General features: G+C 40.8%; 1 protein-coding gene across 4 annotated transcripts in view; it reads left to right on the plus strand.

Moving 5' to 3' along the window:
* The window catches only part of TMEM163 (transmembrane protein 163), a 263560-nt gene that overhangs the window by 1924 nt on the left and 235730 nt on the right, over nt 1-25906 (plus strand). For all 4 annotated transcript variants that reach the window (XR_009251633.1, XM_058695108.1, XM_058695092.1 and 1 more), the window contains exon 2: nt 3903-4022. Coding sequence is in view for 3 of the 4 variants with exons in the window: in XM_058695108.1 (XP_058551091.1) it covers nt 3903-4022 (120 nt within the window). In the remaining variant the exon portion in view is untranslated. The remainder of the gene's footprint in view (nt 1-3902; nt 4023-25906) is intronic.

Raw genomic sequence — 25906 nt, forward strand, 5'->3', positions numbered from 1 at the left:
AACAAGCCCTTGTGAATTAAATCTTAGGGTTCTTTTTCACTGGTCAAGTGAATTTCATTTTCCATTATATTATAGCATGAAAGCATTCACTGTTTATAAACTGTCACTGTGTGAAAGCACTGTATATCACACACAGCCTCTCTGTTAGGATGGACCCTGTCCTCCAAAGAACCCAGTGCCGTGTGGCATTGAAAGCTGAAAGTCAGTGTGACATTCTTTTGTTTGACCTATTGCTGACAGGAAAGAGTTAATGATGGATGAATCATTTTTATTAAATAGACCAGGTTACATGGGGAGGTTTATTGTAATTTTTTGTGTTTGTGTTATTTTTTCTTAAGGGGCTGCATCGTTCCCATATCGATTTTTGTATCCCTTGGGAACAGTTCGATTGCAGCTACCTTTTCCCTAATGGTGAGAGGGTTTGGGGAGGAGGAAGCCGAAGCACTCGCCTGCTGTGCATCTCTCCATCATGCCTGGCTTGCTTTTTTCTAGGCCTAAATATCTATAGGGTGTGTGTGTGGGGGAGAGGGGGTGGGTACCCTGGACATGTTACCTGTATTTGTCCTTGTCCTAACTTCCTTTGGAGCTATTAGACCTGGTTGCAGACTGTGTCTAACTCCCATCAAAAGCTTGCTTTGTTAGCCAGTATTTTAGGACTTTAGAGGTATTTTCCCCTTAGAAGTGATGTGGGCTGCTTCCCAGAAACCCAGCTAGCTGATAGTGCAGTGCCATTTGGTTGAGCCTTGCAGTCAGGGAGCAAGAGTTCTGTGGTCTAATACTTATAGGGGTTAGACACCCATAAATAGGCTAAGTTTATCTTGGGATTTCCACCCCCATTCTTTTAATATCCACTCTTCTTAACACAAGCATTTTCCCTTCATTCTGCTCCAAATCCTAAGTAGGCTTAGAGTGTTACATGCTTCTGCATTTCTTACTACCTTTCTATATAATAAAAATTCCCCATTTTTCCAAAAAATCCAAGTGTGACTATTATGAGAAAGCAATTGGGACTAATTCTACTAGCATGGAAATGACTAATGGCTTCAACCTAACCACATATATTTGCATTTCCCTCTCAAATCCTAAGTTATCAGTCTTTCATTCATACAATGCTTAAGCTTACTAATTTCAGGCCCAGATTACTAATATATGGAATCTGAGTGAGATTGGAAATCTGCATGTGGAGGCCAACTATGTTTAGGAAGGGACACAGCCCTGCATGCAATAAGCGGCCTGCCTTAGCTTCTCTAGGCTGGGCTGCCTTTTACTTATGAAGCACAGCTTCCTGAAAACTTTAGGAATCCTCCTCACTGCTTGTGAGTTCGCGTGCAGCCAGTGTGGGGCAGAGGTAGAGGCACCTGTATGTAGACAGGTCATTAATGGGTCTTCCTAGGTCATCATACTCCCCTTGGAGGAGGAGAAGTTTTTCCATTCTATGGGGAAAACCAGTAGGAGGAGATGATAAACAAAGGTTGGAAATGGGGAAGTACCTGCCTTCTTGGACAGTCTTTGCCTTACAATTATTCCAATTTTTATTTTTTTATTGAAATATTTTTTAATGTTAATTTTTTTATTTTTGAGAGACAGAGTACGAGTGGGGGGAGGAACAGAGAGACAGACAGACAGACAGACAGACACAAAATCTGAAGCAGGCTCCAGGCGCTGAGCTCTCAGCACAGAGCCCGATGTGGGGCTCAGACCCCATGGGCTGCAGGCTCATGACCTGAGCTGAAGTCAGTTGCTTCACCAGCTGAGCCACCCAGGCACCCCTAATTTCGAAATGGAAAATCTCTCATGGGGGACACACACAGGATCAGATCTGGGGAAGGATCTCCAGTCCTGCTGCTTTGAGGACTCAGGTGCCCTCTTAGGGCAGTGCAGCCCACGTGCGCCAACCCCTGAGACTCCTTCAGCAGAGTGCTGGTTCGCTGTGGGGTGAAGCATGTGGCAGGTGTGTGTGGTCAGGACCAGTCCTATTGTTGCAAACAGCTGGCTTTGGAAGGAAAAATAAATGTTATACGGCAGAATGGAAAACCCAGATCATTGTCCTTTATCTTAGAAAATTAAATCCTCTAAAAGGAACCTTGTTTTTACCCCCAGTGGATAAGCCTCTTAAGATTGTTGGTGTCAGAATACGTAGCAAATGAACTGCTTATTTGAGTCAGTACGTGAGTGTTACAGCTTCACTCCTCCTCAAAATCAATTGTCCAGAATGAAAGGAAAATTTTTATGTCCTTCTGGAAAAGGAAAATAAATGGGAGGCTGTAGGACTCGCTTGATCTAGGTTGACTAGAACAGGAGACTGGGGTGATTGTCGTTGAAAATTGGAATAAGGTGTTGTATGGTAGCTAGGGGAAAAGTAGACAAAGGGAAAAAAACAGACAAGGGATTTTAATTTGAAATCATTTGTACCTAAGGCAGAATTTGAGAAGAGAGGTTTTTTCTTTTTTCATTCAAGTACATGTATTAAAGAAGGTTTGGGGAGATTTTTACAGTGAGGTAATAGAGATGTGTTTATATCTACCTTTTGCAACCTCCTCTACCTTTTGCTCTGATGTAAATCTACAGGTTTTGATTATTTAAAAATATCTGGGCTGTAGGCTGGGTTCATTGGGCGCTCTCCTTGACATTTCCTCTTGCTTTGTTTAAGGACTTGTTCAAAGTGCTTGAGTCTGGGTAGTAAATGGAATTGAGAAGTTTTAACAGGGTCTTTGTTGTAATTTTTGAAGAGGGTGCAGTATTCAGCAGCCAGAAGCTGAGTGTGCCACCCCCCTGGTCAAATGGGATGATGTCTTTTACGTGGTGTGCCAGGTGTGATCTGTTGCATGCTATGAGACACTGTACAAATGGGTGCCTAAGCTTTGACCACCTATTTCTTCATCGTTTGGAGCTGTTAGGATGAAGCTTCTCCACCTCTGAAAGGTGTATTGTGGGCTATTCAGCCAGAGATGTTGTTCTAAGCTCCTATTGATACGGAATGCGTCACTGAATTTGGTTCTTCATGCAACTAAGAGATGCCATATACGATCTATTTCCAAAGAAGAAGAAAAAGTATAAATCAGGATCATGCTCAAGATGTTTTAGTCCTCAACCCAAGGCAAATGAAGCTTGAGCCTTGCCTCTTAAGACATCATGAATTTCTATTGGTGTCAAGGACCCTCAACATTGAAAGCATCGGAGACAAAATCAAATCTTTCTTACACATGGCCTGCCCAGAAAGTGACCTCCAGTTTTAGCTTTCTTTAATAATCTGAGAGTTGTTTGACATAGCTTTGATACAAAGCGATACATACTGTAGAGCAGAAAGAGAAGGGAAGAAAACATGGCCTATAATGTAGGCCTGATGACCGTTGTTGGTTGTGATCAAAGAGAAATCCTCCTTCTCTTCCTGTTAATTGTTGAAGGGAGCAATGAAGGTATTTGGGGTCCGTGACTCTTTGGGAAAAGTTTCTTCGACCGAGTTGGGGCGGTGCTGGTGGATCAGTGCAAATCAATGCCTACAGCTGAGGAGCCTGAATGCCCAGTTGAACGTGGACTAATTGTGCTGTTTTCTTAACTGAAGGGCCTTGTTAGGGCAACACTTACATAGCTGAGTTAATATGAGGGCAGGGGATGACCGATATGGTGAGTGGGTCTGTGGGCTCCTTCTAAAGTGTACAAATGCTGTCACACTGCAGGAATCCATGTCCCGTATTGCTATAGCCTATGATTTTTCACGAGATGCCAGAGAGCCTGATTTCCATGTGAACTCTCCTAATTGTTAAAACACAGCGTGGGCCAAACAAAACACATCTTGGCCCACAGGCTGTCAGTTTGCAATCCTTGGATAAGAAAGTGTAGCTCTGGCTGTGGGTTTCTTAATAAGGAAATGTCTAACTTCCTTTTCTCCTTGTTTTTGTCAGGCTTACTAGAAAGCAGCACTCGACTCAAACCTCACGAAGCCCAGAACTACCGAAAGAAGGCGTTGTGGGTCTCCTGGTTCTCCATTATTGTCACCCTGGCCCTGGCGGTGGCTGCCTTTAGTAAGTAGCCCGAGTCCTGCTGATCGATCCGTGCTGCTGTTGTGTGTTTTATTCTTTGACTCCTGTGGGATGTGCTTTTGCTTTTAGTTGACTATTATTGACGAGTAAATTTTTGTAGATGGTAAGAGAGTCAGGGTACTTATAAATTAGTAAAATGCTTCTCTGCAGAGGGAAGAGGTGGTTAAGAAGAAATGGAGAGGGATACTGGGAGCCTTGGCTCTCATCAGTATGTCGGTTTGTGGCAGTGAATTCTGGCTGCCAGCTTGAATAGGGAAAATACTCTCTTGGTGGATGCCTTCAGCTTGGGCTGACATGTGACAAATCTATATCCTTGAGATTTGTATTTTGAGCCTAATGCAACCAGATGAGTACAATATTACAGTACATCCTCTCTCTGCCCCTTATATCTGTGTAAGGTTTGGATGAAAATCATGTGCACATTTTAATGAAAGACAAATGGGAGGTCCTTTGTCAAGTTTTCACTGGCAATGCAAACAAAAACATTTATTACAATCAAGAAAAACTAAGATAATTGAACACTTTCTGCTTATGGATAATCTACTTTCTGTCTGTGGATAATCCTGTTTGGGTGTTAGGAAGCCCTCTGATGTGCATTTTCTTAGCTAACATTTGCAGCCTGAAGAAATGTGCATGTGCTATTAATTCTTATTAATTGTGCAGTGGTTTATAAGCTTAAGCAATGACATTAAGCTTCATCTCAACCTTGGTAGAAACCACCATGTTTTTTAATGCTGGGGTAAGAGGAACGTACTTTGTGCATTTTGTGATTAATTCATTACCTTAACAGGAAGATCTATATTCTTAGTGATAAGTGTCATGCAAGATGTCTCATGTGACATTCCTCAGTGGGAGAAGAAAGGGCTGTGTCTGCTGGAAGGGCTGTGTCTGCTCTGTGTGTGTTTAAAATTCTATTCTGCACAGATTGGCTGCTGGAAGGTGGTGTTGGCTCCCAAGAGGCAATATTAGAATTTGACCAAATGCTCCCTGCAAAACTAGGCATATATTACTTGACGCAATTTATATTGGAAACACTGTACCTTATCTTGGCTCTAGAAAAAGCCAAACATTTAGAAGCAGAGGGTAATGCATTTCAGAGTATAAACATTTACAGTGAGCCAGAAATCTAATCAAGAGAAATTCTGATTCCTGAAAATAGCTCTTCCTTCCTTCCTCTTGCCTCCTTTTTTTTTTTTTTTTTTTTAAATGCTAAAGCAAGAATAACAAGTCCCTTTGAGGTCCCTGGAGAGTAATTTGGTTGTGGTGGCTGGTGGTGGGCTCTGGATCCACACCATCATTTACATATGTAAAGAAAGAGATGGTATGAGGGGTGGTGATTTCCCAATAGGATAATAGTTATTCAGACTTGTCCATGTGCCTAATAGAGCTGTTTTGATTTTATCAAATGGGTGTTTGAATGAGGACGTGACTGTGAAGAAATACTGAACAAGCCTTTCCTTTGGGAGAATAATACTACATTTGATGTACTTAATCTCATAACCAGGAAAAACTATGAGGAAATTCTGGTTTCATATGGCATGCCTGATCAGTTGGGTTATCTTGAAAATTTTGTTCCATTTCCTTGAATAGGAAGAGACTGTTGCATAATGCATATGGAATTAGAATGTTGCTTTTTAAAAGGGTTTTCTTTTTCTTCTAAAACGATTTTACCACTTTAGCAAGTATTTCATTTAAATCCTCTAAATTCTTGCCTATAAAATGTTGGCATTGGCCTATCATATCATGATCTGTGTTAATTTCTGTAATACATTCAGTTTATTCCCAAGTTGGTTTCAAGTTAAATGAAAAAATGTAGGAGTTCTATTTTTCCCCACTTTATGAAGAGTAGCTTTATTGTGTGTGTGCGCACGCACGCGTGCGTTTATATTTCATATTTTATATTTATTTATTTATTTATCTTTCTTAACATTTATTATCAAGAGAAAGAGACAAAGCATGAGCATGGGAGGGGCAGAGAGAGGAGGAGACACAGAATCTGAAGCAGGCTCCAGGCTCTGAGCTGTCAGCACAGATCCCGACGCAGGGCTCAAACCCACAAACCGCAAGATCATGACCTGAGCCGAAGTCAGACGCCCAACCGACTGAGCCACCCAGGCGCCCCTATAGTTGATATTTTAAAGCTTTGTGGTCCTCTCTGGTTGTATTGTTTAGGGTTGTTCCTTTTATCCTTTAGGTTCCTATATGTATTTGTAATATTAAATATTTAAAACACTTTTTAAAGCAACATTTTACATGTTGATAGACTTAAAAAATTTTTTTTTAATATATATATATATTTTTTTGAGAGCACACAAGAGAGTGCACTCATGTGAGCAGGAGAGGGGCAGAAAGAAGGAGACACAGAATCCGAAGCAGGATTATTTATTTATTTTGAGAGCACACAAGCAGGTGAAGGGCTGAGAAGGAGAGACAGAGAAGCCCAAGCGGGCTCTGCACTGTTAGCTGGGAGCCCGCTGCAGGGCTTGAACTCTCAAACCGTGAGATCCTGACCTGAGTCGAAGTCGGACACCCAACTGACTGAGCCCTCCAGGTGCCCCATTATATTAAAAAAAAAAAATTGTCACAAGAACGCTGATCCCCTCCCCACTCTTATTTTCCAGGGAGGCGGTTGACAGAGATGTGGGATGAAATGGGGTAGGTTAGCTTGGTGAACTCCTGCGTTATCCAACGATAATGGTTAGGCTGGACCAATTAGTCTTTATTTTTATTTATTTATTTATTATTTTTTTAATGTTTATTTTTGAGAGTGAGACAGAGTGTAAGCTGGGGAGGAGCAGAGAGAGAGGGAGACACATAATCCCAAGCAGGCTCCAGGCTCTGAACTGTAGGCACAGAGCCCGATATGGGGCTCGAACTCACTCACTGCGAGATCATGACCTGAGTTGAAGTCAGATGTTTAACCAACTGAGCCACCCAGGTGCCCCTATTGAGCAGTTAGGCTTTTTAAAGAGGATTGCTGTTGAATAACTACCTGTGATGCTTTGAGATGGCAGAGAAGTCTTTGCATTTGTGTGTGTGTGTGTGCGCGCGTGTGTGTGTGTGTGCGCGCGCGTGCGTGTTGACAGGGGCTGATAATCATGGCAATGAGAAGAAGGCTAGTAATCATTATGTCTTGCCACTCTGGGAGAAGGAGGAGCATCCATCCTTGTATGGAATCAGTATGCAAGACTGTTGAATGAATGACCTGAAAGAGATTAAAAAAAAAAAAAAAACCACTTTTCTTTCTTTTTTTTTAATTAAAAAAATTTTTTTAAATTTATTTTTGAGAGACAGAGACAAAGCATGAGCCGGGGAGGCAGAGAGAGAGGGAGACACAGAATCCGAAGCAGGCCCCAGGCTCCGAGCTGTCAGCACAGAGCCTGACGCAGGGCCCGAACCCACGAAACATGAGATCATGACCTGAGCTGAAGTCGGACGCCCAACTGACTGGGCCACCCAGGCGCCCCATTTTCTTTTTGGTTTTAAAATCAGGTGGAGGGAAAATATTAGAAAAAGACAAATGTGATCTAAAGGTTTATTTAAATACCAGGTTTAGATCTCATTTATTTTACAAACTGTTGACACGTTTTTGGGACAGTCCGTTCCTCATCACGGCCATTCTCTTACTAAGGGCAGTGTCTTGGAGTGGCATCTACCATAGTCACTTGGAATTCCCATCTTGATCTCCTTACCTGCCATTTTCTATTTTATCCTGGATGCTGATTTTTGCTAAGCATCTTCTAAAGAAATGCTCTTGTCTTTTTTGTGTTTGGAAGTGATGATGGATTGTGTAAGTTTTAGGGATGCTTCTTTTCTCAGTCTATTGGAAAGGTTTATATCTTTTACATAGGATGTACATTGCACATAAAGACCCTTCACCTCCTGTTAAGCTTCCAAGTACTCAGGTATGCTGGTATGCTGTGTTTTCTCAGGTTAGTAATTCCTAAAAGACTAGCTTTGGTCAGTATTACCAAGTTATATCTGTGATAAATCAGTTGTGTATGTAACTATGGTTGACATTCTCATGTCTGATATAGCCTGAAAAATTAAGTGAGCTTTCAAAGTTTGTGACTTGAAAGTGTCTTGAAAAGAATGTGTGCTTTGAAAGGGATATGGATCATTTGTGATAATACTTCGTAATAAAGAGATTTTGGACCCGTTAAAAATGCCGATATAAGACCAGATGGTAATACATCTTGAATATTGCAGAAAGAGCCCTAGTTTGGTTTTAAAATTGGTTCTGTTTATAATCGGTAGGCAGCATGGAAAATGCCAATCGTGTTAGGGACAAACTGAAAAAAGTCTATTTTAATAGTAAGGCTAGAAAGAGAACAGAAGTTGTGTTTCAAAACTCAGGGTTTTGACATCATTGATGTCTTTGTCGGAATGATTTAGGAAGATGCATTCTGACTCTTTTTTGAGGTTTGAATGAGTGCAAGTTAATTTTGAGTCACTCAATACACGTTCTGTGGGGAATGAAGATATATTTGAAACATTCTCAGGGGAAAAACTTTCCTAAGATACCTAGCTCCATTAAATAAAAAAAGTACTCCAAACTAAGATCCCAGAAAAAGCTCACTCAAAAATTTAGTGAATCAATAGATTTAAGAATTAGAAAAAAATTTCTGAAAGGGATGGTTTTCTTTTTATATGTGGGGATTTAGAAAAGAATGTATCTGATTTTAGTGTGAACTCTTGTCCCTTAAAAATGATTGGATAAATGGACTTAATTCTCTTTATTTGTAAGTTGTGAGGCCTCGAGTGGATTACACACGTCTTCTATAAACCCAGCAAAGCAGGTCTGAGAACTTTCTTAATCTCAATCTCTCATTTGACATATTGTGAGATGGGGAAGGCATGACACCCTCCAGTGGTTTCTGAGAGTAACATCTGAATAGTGACAGTGGCCTGCAAGGTCAGCCCTGACCTGGACTTTGCCCCCCTTTCTCAGACACCCCAACCTTTCCTTAGGACTGGAGAGCATGTCTTTGAGGCAAGCTCATCTTCCCACTGATCTCTACATGGTTGACCCCTCAAAGAAGCCTCACCAGGCACACAGACTGGACCCATCCCCCATAGGCATGTGATCCATCACACTGTGTATTTTCCTCATTGCAGTTTTTCTCATTGTGCCCCACCTCCGTTAGATAATGTCATATGTGAGGCCCAAGTCTTTTGTGCCACGTCCTGTAAACACGCACTTCACATTCTGCTTGAAGAATGATCTTTTGTGTAGCTTGTTGATCTTTTTATTGATAAAAACAGTATATGCACATGATAAAAGTTCCTGAGACCAAAGACACAGAGTGCAAATCTCTGTCCCATCCTAAATTCTTTCTTTCCCAGATCCTGCTGCTTGTGGACGAGCTTTGTTGCCAGTGCCTCGTATCTTCTTCAAGATATTTGTGTGCGCTTATAAGCCCAGAGACACCCGGCTTGTGGTTGCTACTTACGTTAGATAGGATGTCTTATCCCTGCTGGTCTTTGAGTTAGCATGGGCCTCTTCACAGGCTGCTGTTTTCACAGTTTAGTGTGAAGTGGATTTGATGTGGAGAACCTTCAGGAACAACTTCCCAACCACCGTCTGGCTGCCACTTCTGAGGCGGGTGACGTGGTGAGGGGGATGTGGGCAGGAAGCTTGTGAGCCACATCCTGGGGGTGTTCAGTGGGATAACTTGCTCCTGTCAGTGTGCTGGGTGAATGATAACTACGGGTGCTTCTGAGAGGTGGAAGCCAGGAGGGGAGAACAGGCCGAAGTGCAGAAATGTGGTGGGGAACGTCATCCTGACAAAGCTCCCTGCCCCCAGGTTCCTCCCTCATACCCTCAGGGCCATATCGTCAAGGATTCTCTGAGGGCACTAGCTCACTGAGGGGACATGGAATATGGAGTGGCATTTTAGTCGGATCCCTTTGCCTTGCTTTCCATGAGGACCCCGGTTGTCTTGCCCCTCCCTCCTGGCTGGACTCCTCTTCTCGTCTCCCATTTTCCTGCCACTCCAGCCCACAAATGTTCTTGTAGTACCCCAAACCTTGTGTCCTGCCCTTGGCCCCAACACCATGCACCCCTCAGATGCTCTTTGTTCTTGACCCCACCCTTTGTTTCCTAGTTAAATTTTAAATTGTGATGAAAGATCACCTCTTCCAGGAAGCCTTCCCTTGCCCTCCATGCTGATTTAAATTATCTTTGGTTCCTGTAGCCCATTGGACACCTGTCAGTCAGAAACTTGACATAATACTTGAATCATTGAATTACTGCTCTTTGCACACTCCTCAAAGGTAGGGGCCCTGTCTTCTCCAGTCTGTATTCTTAGCCCCTGATACAGTTGGTACTCAGACATCTGGTGACCTGCACTAATTTTTGATCTCTCCCTGCTGAGGCCTCCATGGCTGCAGCAGGTTCAGGATGTATGTTTGCAGGTAAAGATCCCAGAAAAAGGAATAGTGACTTTTTCAAGTGAATGAAAATAGGAGGAAACTGCAACTTCGTAAATAGTGGGGATGCCAGAGCCCCTTGTCTCCCCCTCCTCCTCCCCCCACCCTCCGCTTCTTCTTGGATAGAAGGGTCCAGGGTTCTATGGAAAGGGTCTCCTTTGCTGCTGTTCGGAGAGCACATCTTCCCCAGATGATGTACTCGTAGCTGCTGTTTCTACCTCCATGTTCTGCCCCCCTTTCTCTCTGTGTGCTGCATACAGCATTTAATTAAAAACGTGTCCAGAGTCATTAGCACAGGGGTGTCCTCGTCACACAGCCGTGGCAGTGGCTCGAGAGCTGGGTGGTGAGCCCCAGCTGGACTCCTCTCAATAGGCCCAGCATGTCCTTGCCTCTCCTTGCTTGAGCCCTGGGCACAAATTTTCCCTGTGGGAAATTTGTGAGGGCTTTCCCTACTGCCTCTCAGTCACTTTTGAGTCATCTTGGTTGGCCAGTTGGAGAGGAAGGGGTTTTTCGGGTCTGCTTGTATTCCAGGGCTGTGATTTCATCCTCTGGGAGTTGTCTCTTGAAGGTGAATTTCTGGTGTAGCTGCTCCTGGACAAGAGGTTATTTTCTGGTACTCTGTTCCCAGGGGTCAAAGTGTAGGCATAGTGAGATTTGGAGATGATGAAGCCAGAGGGAGGCAGAGAACCTCTGTCCCCAGGAAAGGAACCTGTTCCTCACTTGCCACCATCTTCCATACCCAACTGCCCATCCTTCTTCCCAGCTAGTGAATGTGTTCATCCAATCCTTACTGAGTGCCTGTTGGCAAAGCACAGTCTGCTGTGCCAGGTGACACAGAGGACGTTGGGAAGTGGGACAGTCCTTCAGGCCCCTGGAAGAGCTCAGGTCTCCTGGGAAGATGAGTCCTATAGTTGTCAGGACAAATGATAAGGCAGTGGGGTAGGAAAGATAAACTGGAACCTGCTCACCCTCCTCTGTTAGACACATAGAATACTCAAGAAAAGACATCACTGATCTGTTAGAGGCAGGACAGTCTCCAGCCCCCAGGAGCCCTCTGCTGCCCAAAAAGGATGAGTTGAAAATCAGAGCTATTGATACAGAATATGGGATATTCCCTGGGGTGAGAATTCATGAAGATTGCAGGGCTCAGTAGGAGGGGCTTGGGTTATGATGTCCATTCAGGGCTGGAACGTAGTGGCAGAAGTTTTTTGGGGATGCTTTAACAAAGCATTACACACAAAGAGGCTTATACAACAGGTATTTATTTTCTTTCAGTACTGGAGGCTGGAGTCCACGATCAGGGTGTTGGCACTGTTGGTTTCTCCTAGGGCTTCTCCCCTTGGCTTGTAGAAGGTGGTCTCCCCACTGTGTCTTCACCTGATCTTCCCTTTGTGTGTATCTATGTCCTAATTTCCTGTTCATAAAAGGACACTGTTGGATTAGGGCTCACCCTGGTGACCTCATTTTAACTTCATTCACTCTTTAATGACCCCATATCTAAACACAGTCACATTCTGAGGTATTGGGGGTTAGGTCTTCAGCATATGAAATTGGTGGGGTTTGGGGGGAGCCACAATTCAGTCCATAACAATGGCGTTGGCCAGCACCAGGCAGGTGGAAGAAACTAAGTTCTCAGAATAAAGTAAGTACACTAGAGGACTTGACCTTCAGTAAAAGGGTGGACCACAATAAACCTATCCACCACTAAGACAATGAGGAAGGTTGTTTGTCGCAGCATAGCTCTGTGTGGAGTGAGGGTAGGGGAGCCTTCCACTAGAATTTATAACCATGAGACTGACTTCATCTATATTTGTGTTTGGAATTTTCATAGATCAATATACTAGGAAATAGACTCTGAGACTCTGAGATTTACTGCAGGAAGTGCATTAAATTGCCAGTGCTGGAGGGGTGGGGGGCTGGAGGAGGTTGTCAGAAATAATACATGAAAGGGAGCAAGGGCAGCAGGATTGGGCAGAGTGAGAATTTGAACTTCAGTGCTGTTGCCTTGTAGTTTTTCCCCAGAGGGACTTAGGAGCTGGGATGGCCCTGCAGTTGTCCAACTGAGCAAGAAGGCCAGACCAGTGTGGAGGGGCTGCCCCAGGGAGAGGTATAACCTTGGGAGAAGTGTAACACCGGGAGAGGCAGTTTTTTTCTGTAGAGAGTATAGGGCAGTTCAGGAGAAGGATGCAGCTATGGGCCATCAGCAGCCCTCACCTCTGGCAACCAGGAGAACTGAGTGCCCAGATCTTGAGGGAGGATCCAAGAGATGCACCATGGCATCCACGATAAGAGTTTATACTACCCGCTTAGCCTAAGAACTCTCAAGCTGAGATACAACATGGATGTGGTCTGAGGTTGGAAATGCTCTGGAGTGTCTGAAAGAAGCATATGGAGAGCCTCAACTAAGGCCCAGCAGTGTCTCATGGATGAAGCTCTACCAAAGATGAACTCACAATCTAACATTGATCAGCTTCTGGGGAAAAGGTCCATAGGACTGAGAAACATTCAAGCAGCATGATTAGAACTTAAATTCGAGATAAGAGAATTACTGACAAATTCTCTCTCCCCTGTCTTCCTCTCGCCAACCATTTTACTTCTTCTAATGGATTCTTTTATTTACGTATACAGTTGTTCCTTGAACAGCATGGGTTTGAACTGCATGGGTCCACTTTTATGCAGATTTTTAAAGATAAAAACAGTACTGTAAATGCATTTTCTCTTCTTTATGAGTTTTTAAATAACATTTCTTCTCTAGCTTATTTTATTAGAAGATGACAATATAAAATACATATAACATACAAAATATGTGTTTTTGTTAGTGGTAAAGCTTCTGGTCCACAGTAGGCTATTAGTAGTTAAATTTGGGGGGAATCAAAAGTTATATCTGGATTTTTGACTATACGGTGGGTCAGTGCCCCAACCGCTGAGTTGTCCCAGGGTCAACTGTATATGTATAAATAACAGGCTTCGTGATTGTGTGTGTGTCTTTAGCCATTATTTGTTGACTTCTCACCACGAAAGATAATTTACTCTTATACCCTCTTCCTGGCCCCATACAAACATGCTGACTTCTGAGTTTTTATCCTTGCATAATAGCCATACTTGGCATTATTATGACTATATAAATCCTGCTCACAGAGCCATATGGTGAAGAACGATTACTTCTTGCCTGCCCTATTTTTTATTCTCTCTGATTTTAATATCTGTTTTGTTTATTCCTGTGTTTGCTTTTCTCTGAATCTGTTTCTTATTGAAGTTGAACTCAGCATTTCTCTTCCAACCTCAACTTCCTTGTGGTATTTTCAGATGCATAGATAATTCTATCAGCCTCTTCTTGAAGAAATCCCTCAGAGCCGATTGACATTCTCGGATTCGTTCTGGTTGCCCTTTTGATTTGGTGCATAGCTGTGCCCTGGGATCACCTGCGATTCACTACCTCTTGGGGTATTCCCTTTATTTCTCTCCTCTGTTGAATTTCCTGTCTCCTGGATGCCATGTTTTTCTCTTCTCTGGTTGGTATAAACCCATTTGGAGGAAATGCAACTTCTCCTAGCTCCCTGGGAAAGTGGCATGCAGGGGGCGAAGCTTTCAAGCCTGAAATGTTGTTAATATATCTTGACACTGATTGATGGCTAAATAGAAACTTCTCATTAGGAAACAGTGTTCCTTAAGAGTTTTGAAGATTTGGCTCCATTCTATTCTGTTTCTTGATGTTGGTATTAAAGTCCTAAACTATCAAAAATCCTGATCCTTTGCATGAGACTCATTGTGGTGGGGTCTTTTTCAACCAGGTACCCCCTACTTTTGTTTTCTATTTGCTCTACTTCTGGGAAATTGACTCAACTTTATGTTCCTACCTTTCTATTGAACTTGTCATTGCTACTGTCAAGTTTTGCTTTAAATTGTCTGAGTGTTCCTTTTAAAAGTCATCCAACTCTTATTTTATTGATCTTTCTAATAGATCTTATCTTTTTGAGAAACTATTAGTGATAGTGAAAAAAAACCATCTTTTTTGTTTCTTGTCTTCTCCCAAGATTCCTGCCCCCCCCGCCCCCCCTCCCGCCTTGGGTTCATCATTCATGTTAGGGGAGGGATCCTGTGAGAGGTGATCTTTGGTACTTTGCTCATAGTGACAGTGAGTGTTAAACTGACCAGAGCTCCAAGCTTGTGGTGGCTTTTACTGTAGAGACACAGACTGTTTCATTGGAGTTTCTGGTTTAACATTTCTAGATCCATCCTCTTGGGTTGCACATGTTCCCCAGAGGAGGGCCTTCTGATCTGGCTGGAGTTTGAGCACCTGACTGCCTGAATTCTGGAAGCTGAGTTGAGGAGGAAGATTTTGATCTCTCAGTATTCTACTTGGAATTCTTAACTTTGCTATTTTCAGTTTGGTTTTCCCACCTTGAGCTGAGCCTGGTGTCCCTGACACCGGAGGCTGTTGTACCTCATCCAGAAGATAAACCTCCAGTCATCTGATAGCAGAGTTTGGGGTGGGGGCAGGGTATTGCCTTTTGGTGCAGAACTGGGGAGGGAATCTAGAGAACTGCTTGTCCACCAGGCCTTGTACCAAGCACACTATTTTCAGTCTTGTCTTTGTTACATCTTGCTACCAGTTTTCTGTTTCCTGGTGTCCTGAGGTGTAAATTGGGTTGCCTTTTTGCTTTCGCAGGGCTGTCTTAGGAATTTGCTTTCTGGAGTCTGTTAAATAAATTACTACTTGCCCATATGTTTTCTACCTTCTAAAAATAGTTCTTGTTGCCTCCTCTATCTTCTTTTTCTAATGAGTTTTCTTTAAAAAAAAAATCCCTCTACTCTTAGTTTAGCGGGTATTTTAGAGGAAGCAAAAGTAAACGTGAGGAACTATGCTGCCACATTTCTCTGGAAATGTTAAACAGAGCAATTTGTAATGAAATATATAGTAAGTGAATCAGAAACCATTGAGACATAGTTAGTGAACCAAAATATAGTCTGAGGAACTTACCCAGAATATAGCACAAAGTGATACTTCCCTTTCATATTTTCTATTCAAGAGACGTGGAAGATAGGAAAAGTTCCAGTGGAAACAAGTAAGAATTCTGATAGCAAAGAAGAGAGGAAATAGAGACTAGTGTTTTTATGAGTGTCAGAGACTGTTTGGGAATTGATGGGAGGGATGGAGTACTTCTCAAACCATTGGAGGGAAAAATAAATGAGGAAACAGACTTTCTTCTGTAGATAGCTGAAGTGAAAAAAATGGCACAAAAAAAGGAAAATAAAATGTAGAAATCAACCCAAACATTCCAGTAATTAAAAAAGTATAAATGGAGGGGCCCCTGTATGGCTCATTCGGTTGAGCATCTGACTCTTGATTTTGGCTCAGGTCATGATCTCATGATCCGTGGGATTGAACCCCATGTCAGGCTTTGCACTGACAGCATGGAACCTGTTTGGGATTCTCTCTTTCTCCCTCTTTCTGCTCCTACCCCACTTGCATTCTCTTTCTCTCTCTCTCTCTCTCTCTCTCTCTCTCTCAAAAAAAATTAAAAAAAAAGTATATGTGGATTAAATCCATCAGGTTAAAATAAGACATAGATTGATTTTAAAAATCTATGGCTCTACTGTTAATAGGAGACAAATTAAAAACAGAAGGTCACAGAATGGCTTAACTAGAGGGACAGAAAAAGATCTATTTGGAAAATACCAATAAAATCAAGTTGGTGTAAAAAAAAAATCAAGTTAGCATAGCTATATTAATCAGGGAAAATAGACTTAAAGACAAAAACATTATTAGGCATTAAAGGGTGTAACTATATAAACAAAAGGGTCAATCCATCATGGATTTGTGAGTTTGTATACATCAGAAACACTCCAAGGCACCTAACTGAAAATTGGTGGAGTTACAGGTAGAAACGAACAAATCATAATCAGAATGGTAGCCTTTATTGTACCTCTTCTAGTAGTCAGTAAATGAAAGATAAAAAATTAGTGAAGACATTGAAGATTTAATTTTTTATTTTGAGAGAAAGGGAAGGTGCAAGTGAGTAAGGGGCAGTGAAACAGAGAATCCCATAAGAGACAGAGAGAGACTGAGAGAAGTGGGGCTCACCCAGGGCTTGTGCTTTTACCTGACGTGGGGCTAGTGTTCATGTGATGCACAGCTGGAGCTCACCTGATGTGGGACTTGAACTCACAAACTGTGAGATCATGACCTGAGCTGAAGTCAGATGCTTAATGACTGAACCCACCCAGGCACCCGAAGATTGACTTACGTAATTGAATATTTTTCAAACATTTTTGACTGCTGTCCTTAGTGAGATAAGCATATGTGGCCTAGTATAAATGAACTTATGTGTATATATACTACATGTCATCATATGTAAGCCTTTTTTTTTTTTTTTTTAAGTTTATTTAGTTTGAGAGAAAGACAGCACAGGCCCAGGAGGGAAAGAGAGAGGGAGGAGAAAGAGAGAATTCCAGGCAGTCTCCTCACTGTCAGCTCAGAGCCCGACTTGGGGCTCGAACCCATGAACCATCAGATCAAAATCTGAGCTGAAACCAAGAGTCCGACATTTAACAGACTGAGCCACCTAGGCATCCCCCCCACTTTATTTTAAAGTTTATTTGTTTTGAGTCAGCGATAGAGAGAGAGAGAGAGAGCGAGCGCATGCAGGGGAGGGGCAGAGAGAGGGAGAGAGAGAATATCCCAAACAGGTTCCTCACTGTCTGTGCAGAGCCTGATGCAGGGCTTGAATTCACAAACTGTGAGATCATGATCTAAGCCGAAATCAGGAGTCCGACGCTTAACCCACTGAGCCACTCAGGTGCCCCTATGTGTAAGCTTTTGATTATAATATGCAACATGATTTTTTGTGCTACTAGGAAATTTTTAAAAAGTGCGGCCATTGAACTATATCGTGTAATTCATTGTGTGAGTGACCTGATGTCAGATATATTAAAATTAGGAAAGAAAAATGATGTGTGCTATGATCATTTTTCTTTTCCCTCATTTAAAAAAGTGCTAGTCACAACCTATCTGATTGATCTTATGCCCCACTAGTGGGTTTTAACGTTTAGTTTAAAAAGCCCTGGTCCAATAGGTCAATATAGAAGCATGCATTCTACAGTGTGTTTTAACATCATGTAACATGTATAAAAGGTGACCACTTCCATAGTGAGAAAGAAAGGTTCATCAAATTACTAAGATGGGTATTTTATAGATCGTATTCTCTGCCTACAATGCAATGATCATTTGAAATCAAATATAGCTAAAATACCCATATAGATTATGATTTATGTTGGGAAATTGAACATATTTCTGAGCATTTCAAGGAGAAAAGTTTTATTAAATATTAAAAAGTACTTTGAACTTAAAGTAAGAAACTGAAATTGGTGAACAAAACTGCCTAAAACAGAGGCTAGGAAACAGAAAAACAATCATCTGCAGTAAGTGGAAAAAAAGAAAATAATGCGTTTAAAAGTACAAACTAATGAAAGAAAATGATAACAGTAGAATCCACAAAACTAAAAGCTAATCAAGAATAATAAAACATGCTGAACTCTGGTAAGATTGATCACAGAAGAATAGCAATGAGTAAAAAGTAATGAGAAAAAAGAAAAATTTAGAAAATGAGACTATTATATGTTTTATGTCTATAACTTTGAAAGTTGAGGTGAAATGCAGAGTGTCCTAGAATAATAATCTGCCAAGATGTCTCAAGGAAAAAAATGCCCAAGTACACATGATTTAAATTTAAACAGTTACTGTAGGCCAATGGTTTTGTATCCCCTTCCATTCCTGTTCCATTCTGTCAATATCAGGACACATTTTTGATCATCACAACTTGGAGTAGAGATACTCCTGACATCTGGTTGGCAGAGGCTGGGGTTGCTGCTACAAATCCTATAATATACAGGACAGGCCCCCATGACAAAGAATTATCTGGCCTCAAATGTCAGTAGTGCCGAGGTTGAGAAGCTGATCTAGGCTAACATGTTTTTTTTTTTTTTTATTGGTGCTTTTATGAATATTCTAGCATCAGATAATCCTAACCTCATGTACTCTGTTCCTACAGCAAAAGAAGGAAAGCTTCCTATATCATTCTGAGACTAGTACTAACTTGATACCCAAACCAAAGACCATAGGGAAGAATTTATAGATCAGTATCCCTCATGAATACAGATGCAAACATCTTAAGATATTAGCAAACCGAATCTCTTTATGTTTATGTAACGAACCATCAATAGCAATGGTGTTTATTTTAGGAATGCAAGAATGGTGTAATTAAAGTGTTATATCATTCACCGTGATTGTAAGTGAAGAGGAAAAATATACAATTAGTAAATATACAAAATGCATTTGATAGAATTCAAGGCAAGATAGAAAACTTGAAGCAAACTAAGAAGGGGGAATTGTTTGAATGTGATAAAGAATTTCTAACCTAAAACAGCAACAATTGTTAAGTGGTAAATATTAGAAGCAGCCCCTTAAAATCTGGAATGAAGATAAGAATGCCTGCTATTACCAGTTATTCTCAACATTATTCTCGATGCCCTAGCCAGTATAGAAAAGAAGTAAAAGTATATGGAATGGAGAGGGAAGAAAAGTAACCACTACTCATGGAATTATAGTCTATGTAGAAAAGCCAAGGGAGCCTGCAGACACTACTAGAAGAAATAAGAAACTTTAGCAAGGCTAGTGTGGATGGATAGAAGTTTAATATACAAAAATCAGTTGTGTTCTTCTATAATGGCAACACAGAAGTAGAACTTTGAACTGTCATAAGAAACTATTCCTTAAAAATTTTTTTTAAATGATTATTCATTTTTTGGGAGAGCATGCAAGAGTGAGTGGGGAAGGGGCAGAGAGAGAGGGAGACAGACTCTGAAGCAGGCTGCAGGCTCTGAGCTGTCAGCACAGAGCCGGACAGGAGGCTCCAAACCAAGAACTGTGAGATCATGACCTAAGTCAAAGTTGGACGCTTAACCGACTGAGACACCCCAGTGCTCCTGTCCTTTTTTTATGTTAAAATTTTCTTTTAATGTTTATTCATTTTTTGAGGTGGGGGGAGGAGGGGCAGAGGGAGAGAGGGAGACACACCAAAAGGAACTATTTCTTAGAGTTAAAAACCAAACAGAATCTAATATATGTACAATTCCTTAGTGGAGAAAACTTGTCAAAACTTTAAAAACTAGGGCAGATTGTGATATTTTTAGGGACCAAGGAAGTTGGTTCCAATGGACCAATGAAGTCGAATAGGGAGTTCAGAAATAGTACCACACATACATGGGAATTCGATATGTGAGAGAGGCATCATTGCTCATCACACATCAGGGAGCACAATGATGATACTGGGACAATTGATGGTGTAGAAAACCTGAAGATCTCTCCCATGGTACCCAAATATAAATTCCAGGTGGATTAAAAGACTTAACCTGAGAAGCAAGAATTTGAAACTTTTTTTTTTCAATATATGAAGTTTATTGTCAAATTGGTTTCCATACAATACCCAGTGCTCATCCCAAAAGGTGCCCTCCTCAATACCCATCACCCACCCTCCCCTCCGTCCCACCCCCCATCAACCCTCAGTTTGTTCTCAGTTTTTAAGAGTCTCTTATGCTTTGACTCTCTCCCATTCTAACCTCTCTTTTTTTTTTCCTTCCCCTTCCCCATGGGTTCCTGTTAAGTTTCTCAGAATCCACATAAGAGTGAAACCATATGGTATCTGTATTTCTCTGTATGGCTTATTTCACTTAGCATCACACTCTCCAGTTCCATCCATGTTGCTACAAAGGGCCATATTTCATTTTTTCTCATTGCCACGTAGTACTCCATTGTGTATATAAACCACAATTTTTTTATTCATTCTTCAGTTGATGGACATTTAGGCTCTTTCCATAATTTGGCTATTGTTGAGAGTGCTGCTATAAACATTGGGGTACAAGTGCCCCTATGCATCAGTACTCCTGTATCCCTTGGGTAAATTCCTAGCAGTGCTATTGCTGGGTCATAGGGTAGGTCTATTTTTAATTTTTTGAGGAACCTCCACATTGCTTTCCAGAGTGGCTGCACCAATTTGCATTCCCCCCAACAGTGCAAGAGGGTTCCCATTTCTCCACATCCTCTCCAGCATCTATAGTCTCCTGATTTGTTCATTTTGGCCACTCTGACTGGCGTGAGGTGATATCTGTGTGGTTTTGATTTGTATTTCCCTGATGAGGAGCGACATTGAGCATCTTTTCATGTGCCTGTTGGCCATGCTGATGTCTTCTTTACAGAAGTGTCTATTCATGTTTTCTGCCCATTTCTTCACTGGGTTATTTGTTTTTCGGGTAAGAATTTGAAACTTTTAGATGGAAATGGGAGAATATCCCTATGACCTGGACATAAAGATTTTTAGAATTTAAGACACAGAAAGCACAAACATCAACAAATTTAACTATAGCCAAAATAAATAAACAAACAAACAAACAAACAAACAAACTATAGCAAGTTTATGCAAATTTAACACAGTGGTAGATTTCACATCAGTAAATAGACATCCATAAAGTAAACATCATTCAGTTTAACTGCAAGCAGACTAAGAACACTGGGCATGAGAAAAACCACATAAAACAAAAGATGACCTTCTGACTGGGGGAAGATATTTATAAACATGTAACTTTTATATGTGTTTCAGGAGGTGTGTGGACTATTGATAGCACTTTTGTTTGAAACAGCAAAAAACTGGGAGGGAGACAGATGTCAATTAACAGGGCATTTGATAAACAAACTGTAGTGTCTTAGTGTCTTCATATAGTGTCTTAATATAGTTGGTCTACATATAAAGTTTTCTGCTTTATCAGACCCAATGTACCCTTTTTATAACTAATATTTTATGCCCATTTTTCTATCTTATAATTCTTTAAAAAAAATTTTTTTTTGAGAGAGAGAGAGAGAGAGAGAGAGAGAGGCAGAGTGTGAGCGGGAGAGGGGCAGAGAGGGGGAGACAGAATCTGAAGCAGGCTCCAGGCTCTGAGCTGTCAGCACAGAGCCTGATGCAGGGCTCGAACCCACGAACCGTGAGATCATGACCTGAGCCGAAGTGAGATGCTTAACTGATTGAGCCACCCAGGCACCCCACTTCTAATTAATTCTTATCAATATGTGCCCCTTATAAAAGTAGGTATTCTATGCTAAATGCAATATAGTGGAGACATCAAAGGAAGGTAATTGTGAAGAAAATCGTGTATTTTTGAATCTATAAATATTTGTTTTGATGTTAATAGATACACCAAGTATGTAGTTGCTTACATGTGCATATAATGAGAAAGTTGGACTCTAAGAGAAGAAAAGACTCATGTATATTGTGACCTGTTTTTTTTTTTTTTTTGTATGACATTTGAAATAAGGGCTAAATAGGTGTACTGGTTATACATGTGTAGTATCATCATGAATGTGACTGCTGTGAGAACAGATTGATACAAGTTTTTTGTATTCTGTGTTGAGTACCTGGAATGAAGTTGCCATTGGTGACATTGGTCAATTGGTTTATCACTCTCTGTAAAGGCCTGAGTAAAACCAAATACACTCTGCTCTTGACTTACACTCCAGTTACTTTCCTGGACAGAATCAGTATATGCTGATGAACAAACTCTCCCTATACAAACTCTCCTAAATAGAGTTGAGTTCTAGACTTAGATATTTTTTCACCTAAATGTGTATCTTGTGGGTTTTCTGAAAGCCTGTGGGACTAGAGAAAATTCTTCATAGTGGAGGACTCTTGAATATTTTAGGATACTAAGATCCCTGGCTCCCACCCACCTGCTAAATACAGTGATCACCCCAGTGCAGTGACAGTCCTACAGATTTCCAACATGCCCCTTAGGCCGCAGTACTGCCCTGTTGAGAACTGCTGAACTAGAATCTCTAACTCAGGGTGCAGGTAGGGGTGGGGGATCTGAAAGACAATGTTGAGGGATAAAAAAGTTGTAAGACTCAATCAATTATGTAATCTTAACGAACACAACATACTGCTTGTGGATACATAAGTAGAGAATAACATCCATCATAGGAATGATAAGCTAAACTCAGGATGGTGAATGTCTTGGGGCGGGCAAGACAAGGGAGTAAGGAAGGATATGCAGAAGGCTACAACCATAGCTGTGATGTCTGTAAAAAAAAACAAAAAAAAACCCAACAAACCTCCAGCCACTTCTGGAACAAATGTATAAAGTGTTAGCATTTGTCACAACTGGGTGGAGAATATGCTCGTGTTGGTTCTCATCGTTTTTTATATCATTATATGCTGAAAACACCTTACAGAATAATCTGGAGACAACAAAGCAAAAGAATGAGTAAGACAAAGGTCAAAAGGTTAAATAAATGGTTACCATGTATCTAAAGCTTTATGGGATTCCTTTTGTTCTCCCCACCCCAACAGTTTTGGCTGCTGTCTGTTAATTCCTTGCTATGCATCTGTAACCTTTTCTCACACACCCCTGTTTCCCACAGCATTTAATTTGAAATAATAACCTTTTACTCACAGTCTGTATCCATAAGGCCCTCAGTGAACCTACTCTTCTTTTCATGTACTCTTTCCAGTGCTTTCCCCTCCTTTAAAACAGTGTATAGCATCTATGTTGTCAGATCATACAGATCTTATGTACTCTACTGTTTTCCTTATAACCATCATTTAGTTTTAGTTCTGTGGGTTAATATATTTTTAATAGTCACTGCCTTTCTTATACTGATGCTTCATTTCAGCTCTTTATCCCCTGGATTCCTCAGGAAGAATTCATGGGAACAATATTTCTTGAGCTCTTGCATGTTTATAATATTTTTTTCTGTGGCATTTATATTGAAAGGACATGTTGGTAATGTAAAATGCTTGGTTCACATTTTCTCCCCTAAATATCTTAGGTATAATACACCATTGCCTTGTGCTGTAAAGCATTGCTATCAATGTTTGCTAACAGTCTGATCTTTTTTCTCTTAAAAGTGACTTGATCTTTTTCTTGGATGCCCAAATAATTACCTTTTTTCTTTTCTTCTTCTTCTGTTTTTAATGTCTGAGAGTTTTACCAAACTGTGTCTTGGTGATGACTATTTCTCTGACTTTTCCTAAGTATAGGGTGTAGTTGCTTGTCTTTGTGTTGCAGAAAAGTGTTATTGCTTGCTTTATGATTTTTAGAATTAGTGTGGTTCTATTGCTTTGGTTTTACATCTTAGGAATTTCTGGCATATGTATGTTGGATCTTCCTTATCTGTCATCTATATCTGTTCATTTCCCTCAAATCTTTCATTTCTTTTTGAATGTAAAGATTTTTCTCCTTTCCATCTTGAGCTCTTTAAAAGTAGTACTGTTCTTGCTTCTCTGTTTTTTCTAGTGTTCTGTTTATTGCTGAAATGGGTTTTAAGCCTTTCTGAGTTCTTTTATCTTTTTTCCCCACACGTGCTTTATTTCTCTAATCACACGTATCTGAAATTTAAATTCAGATTTATGTGTACATTTCCATCCATGTATCATTTTCATTTCTTTTTGCTTGTTTTAAGAAACTATGAGTTTGCATCAGTGTGGTAAGCATGTTTTTTCTTGGTGTGTGCTAATCACATATCGGGACATTTTCCTGCTTTTGTATTTATTTGTATAATATCTGAGTTTGAAACTTCTTCTGTTAGTCCTATTAAGGAGAAATGAGTCTTGTACTTTTACAAGAAGAGTTAAGTCTGGAGAACTTTCTGAGCATCATGGTCCTAGAACTCTCCTCTCTCCTTTTTTCACAGGGTAATGAAAAAATATGGCCTCCCCTGTTGGTTCTGCCTTATGTTCGTTGGTTTTGCTCCTTTTCCTCATTTTCCATTATGATTCAGCTTTCCTTTGCGCTTGTTGTCTTTGGCCTATTCAATTTGGATTCTACTCCTAGAATTTTCTTCTCAGTGAGGGGGTTTGTTCCAAAAGGGAGCTTTGACTTGTTAATTCAGAGCGTGCAGACAGCGTCTGCACCATCGGACTTTGCTGCTGTTCCTGTGGACTTCACTACAAATTGGAGCTTGTAAAATTTTCATTCATCTTTGGCTACCTTTCTTAGATTGACCTATTCATTCCAGTAATTATCTATTGATTTGGGGGTTCTTTCCTTCCTCTGCTGCTTTTTGATCATTGCCGATAGTATATAGGTCAGTGCTCATATTTTATGTTTTGTGGCAAGCCTTTCACCTAAATTTTATAGATTTTTGAGGTTTTTGTTTTGCTTTGTTTTAAAGTAGGCTTCACCCCCAGCATGGAGCCTGAGAGAAAGGCTTCTTCCCCCTTTCTCATGACCCTGAGATCAAGACCTAAGCTGAGATCAAGAGTTGGTGGGTTAACTAACTGAGCCACCTAGGTACCCTGAGGTTTTGGTTTTTCTATCCTAGTTTCTCTAATGTTTTTAGCGGGGTATTCGGGGAGACTTAAAAAAACCATTCACCACCATTTCTATCTTTACAGAAAATCTTGGGTTTTGTCTTTCCTACCTAGGTACCTTTTCCAGGATGACTTTATTTATCCAGGGAGTTTCCTGGGATTCTTGTTAACTGCAATTAGAAACACTGTAGCATTTTTAGATGGCAGGTGAACTTGGTTTATCGGTGGTGAAGTACGTTTTCAAAATGGAGACTTCTTTTTTTTTTTTTGAAAAAGAGTATGTACATATGTAGTCATTGTGTGACAGTTTGGATCTGATGCCAGGTTGTTAATTAGTGCAAATGAGGAGATACGGTAACAGAACTGAACAGATGTTTATCGTGGAGCTATTGATGTACCAGTCTCTTGAAAGCAGAAGCTTAGACTTTACATGACCCATAAAGAGAGCAATCTTAGGGAATGATTTTTAAATGACAAGAGGTGGCTATATTTTGTTCTGAGCAAGGAGAGGTGCAATTTATCTCTGGTGAAAATAAGAATAAGTTCTTAGTTGTAAATAAATCTCATTACCTTTTTTATTTTTTTATTTTTGTAAAGTTTACTTATTTATTTTGAGAAAGGGTGCAAGTCCTGGAGGGGCAGAGAGAGAGGGAGAGAGAGAGAGAATCACAAGCAGGCTCTGCACTGCTAGTGCAGAGCTCAATGGGGGGTCGAACCCACGAACCGTGAGATCACAACCTGAGTTGAATGAAGTTGGATGGTCAACTGACTGAGCCACCCAGGCTCCCCAATCTCATTACCTTTAAATGGCAAAGTCACCATGCTAATGGCATTTGTCCTCCAGTTGTCCAATACTGTGATTGCCATAGGGCAGTGGGAAAATTGCTTCTTTCCAGATACCAGCATGTCTAAATCGTCATCACTGAGATTCTTAACTCTGTTCAGGTAAATTCTAAGAGTCCTTGAATACTTCTTTGGTTTGAATACTTCTAGTCCTGCAAATTCTAGTAATTTCCTGAGACCCAGTTTATGTTATCCAGTCCTAAGTTAGAATATTTTTTAATTGTCAGCAGA

This window comes from Neofelis nebulosa, chromosome 2 (assembly GCF_028018385.1).
Source record: "Neofelis nebulosa isolate mNeoNeb1 chromosome 2, mNeoNeb1.pri, whole genome shotgun sequence".
NCBI lineage: Eukaryota > Metazoa > Chordata > Mammalia > Carnivora > Felidae > Neofelis > Neofelis nebulosa.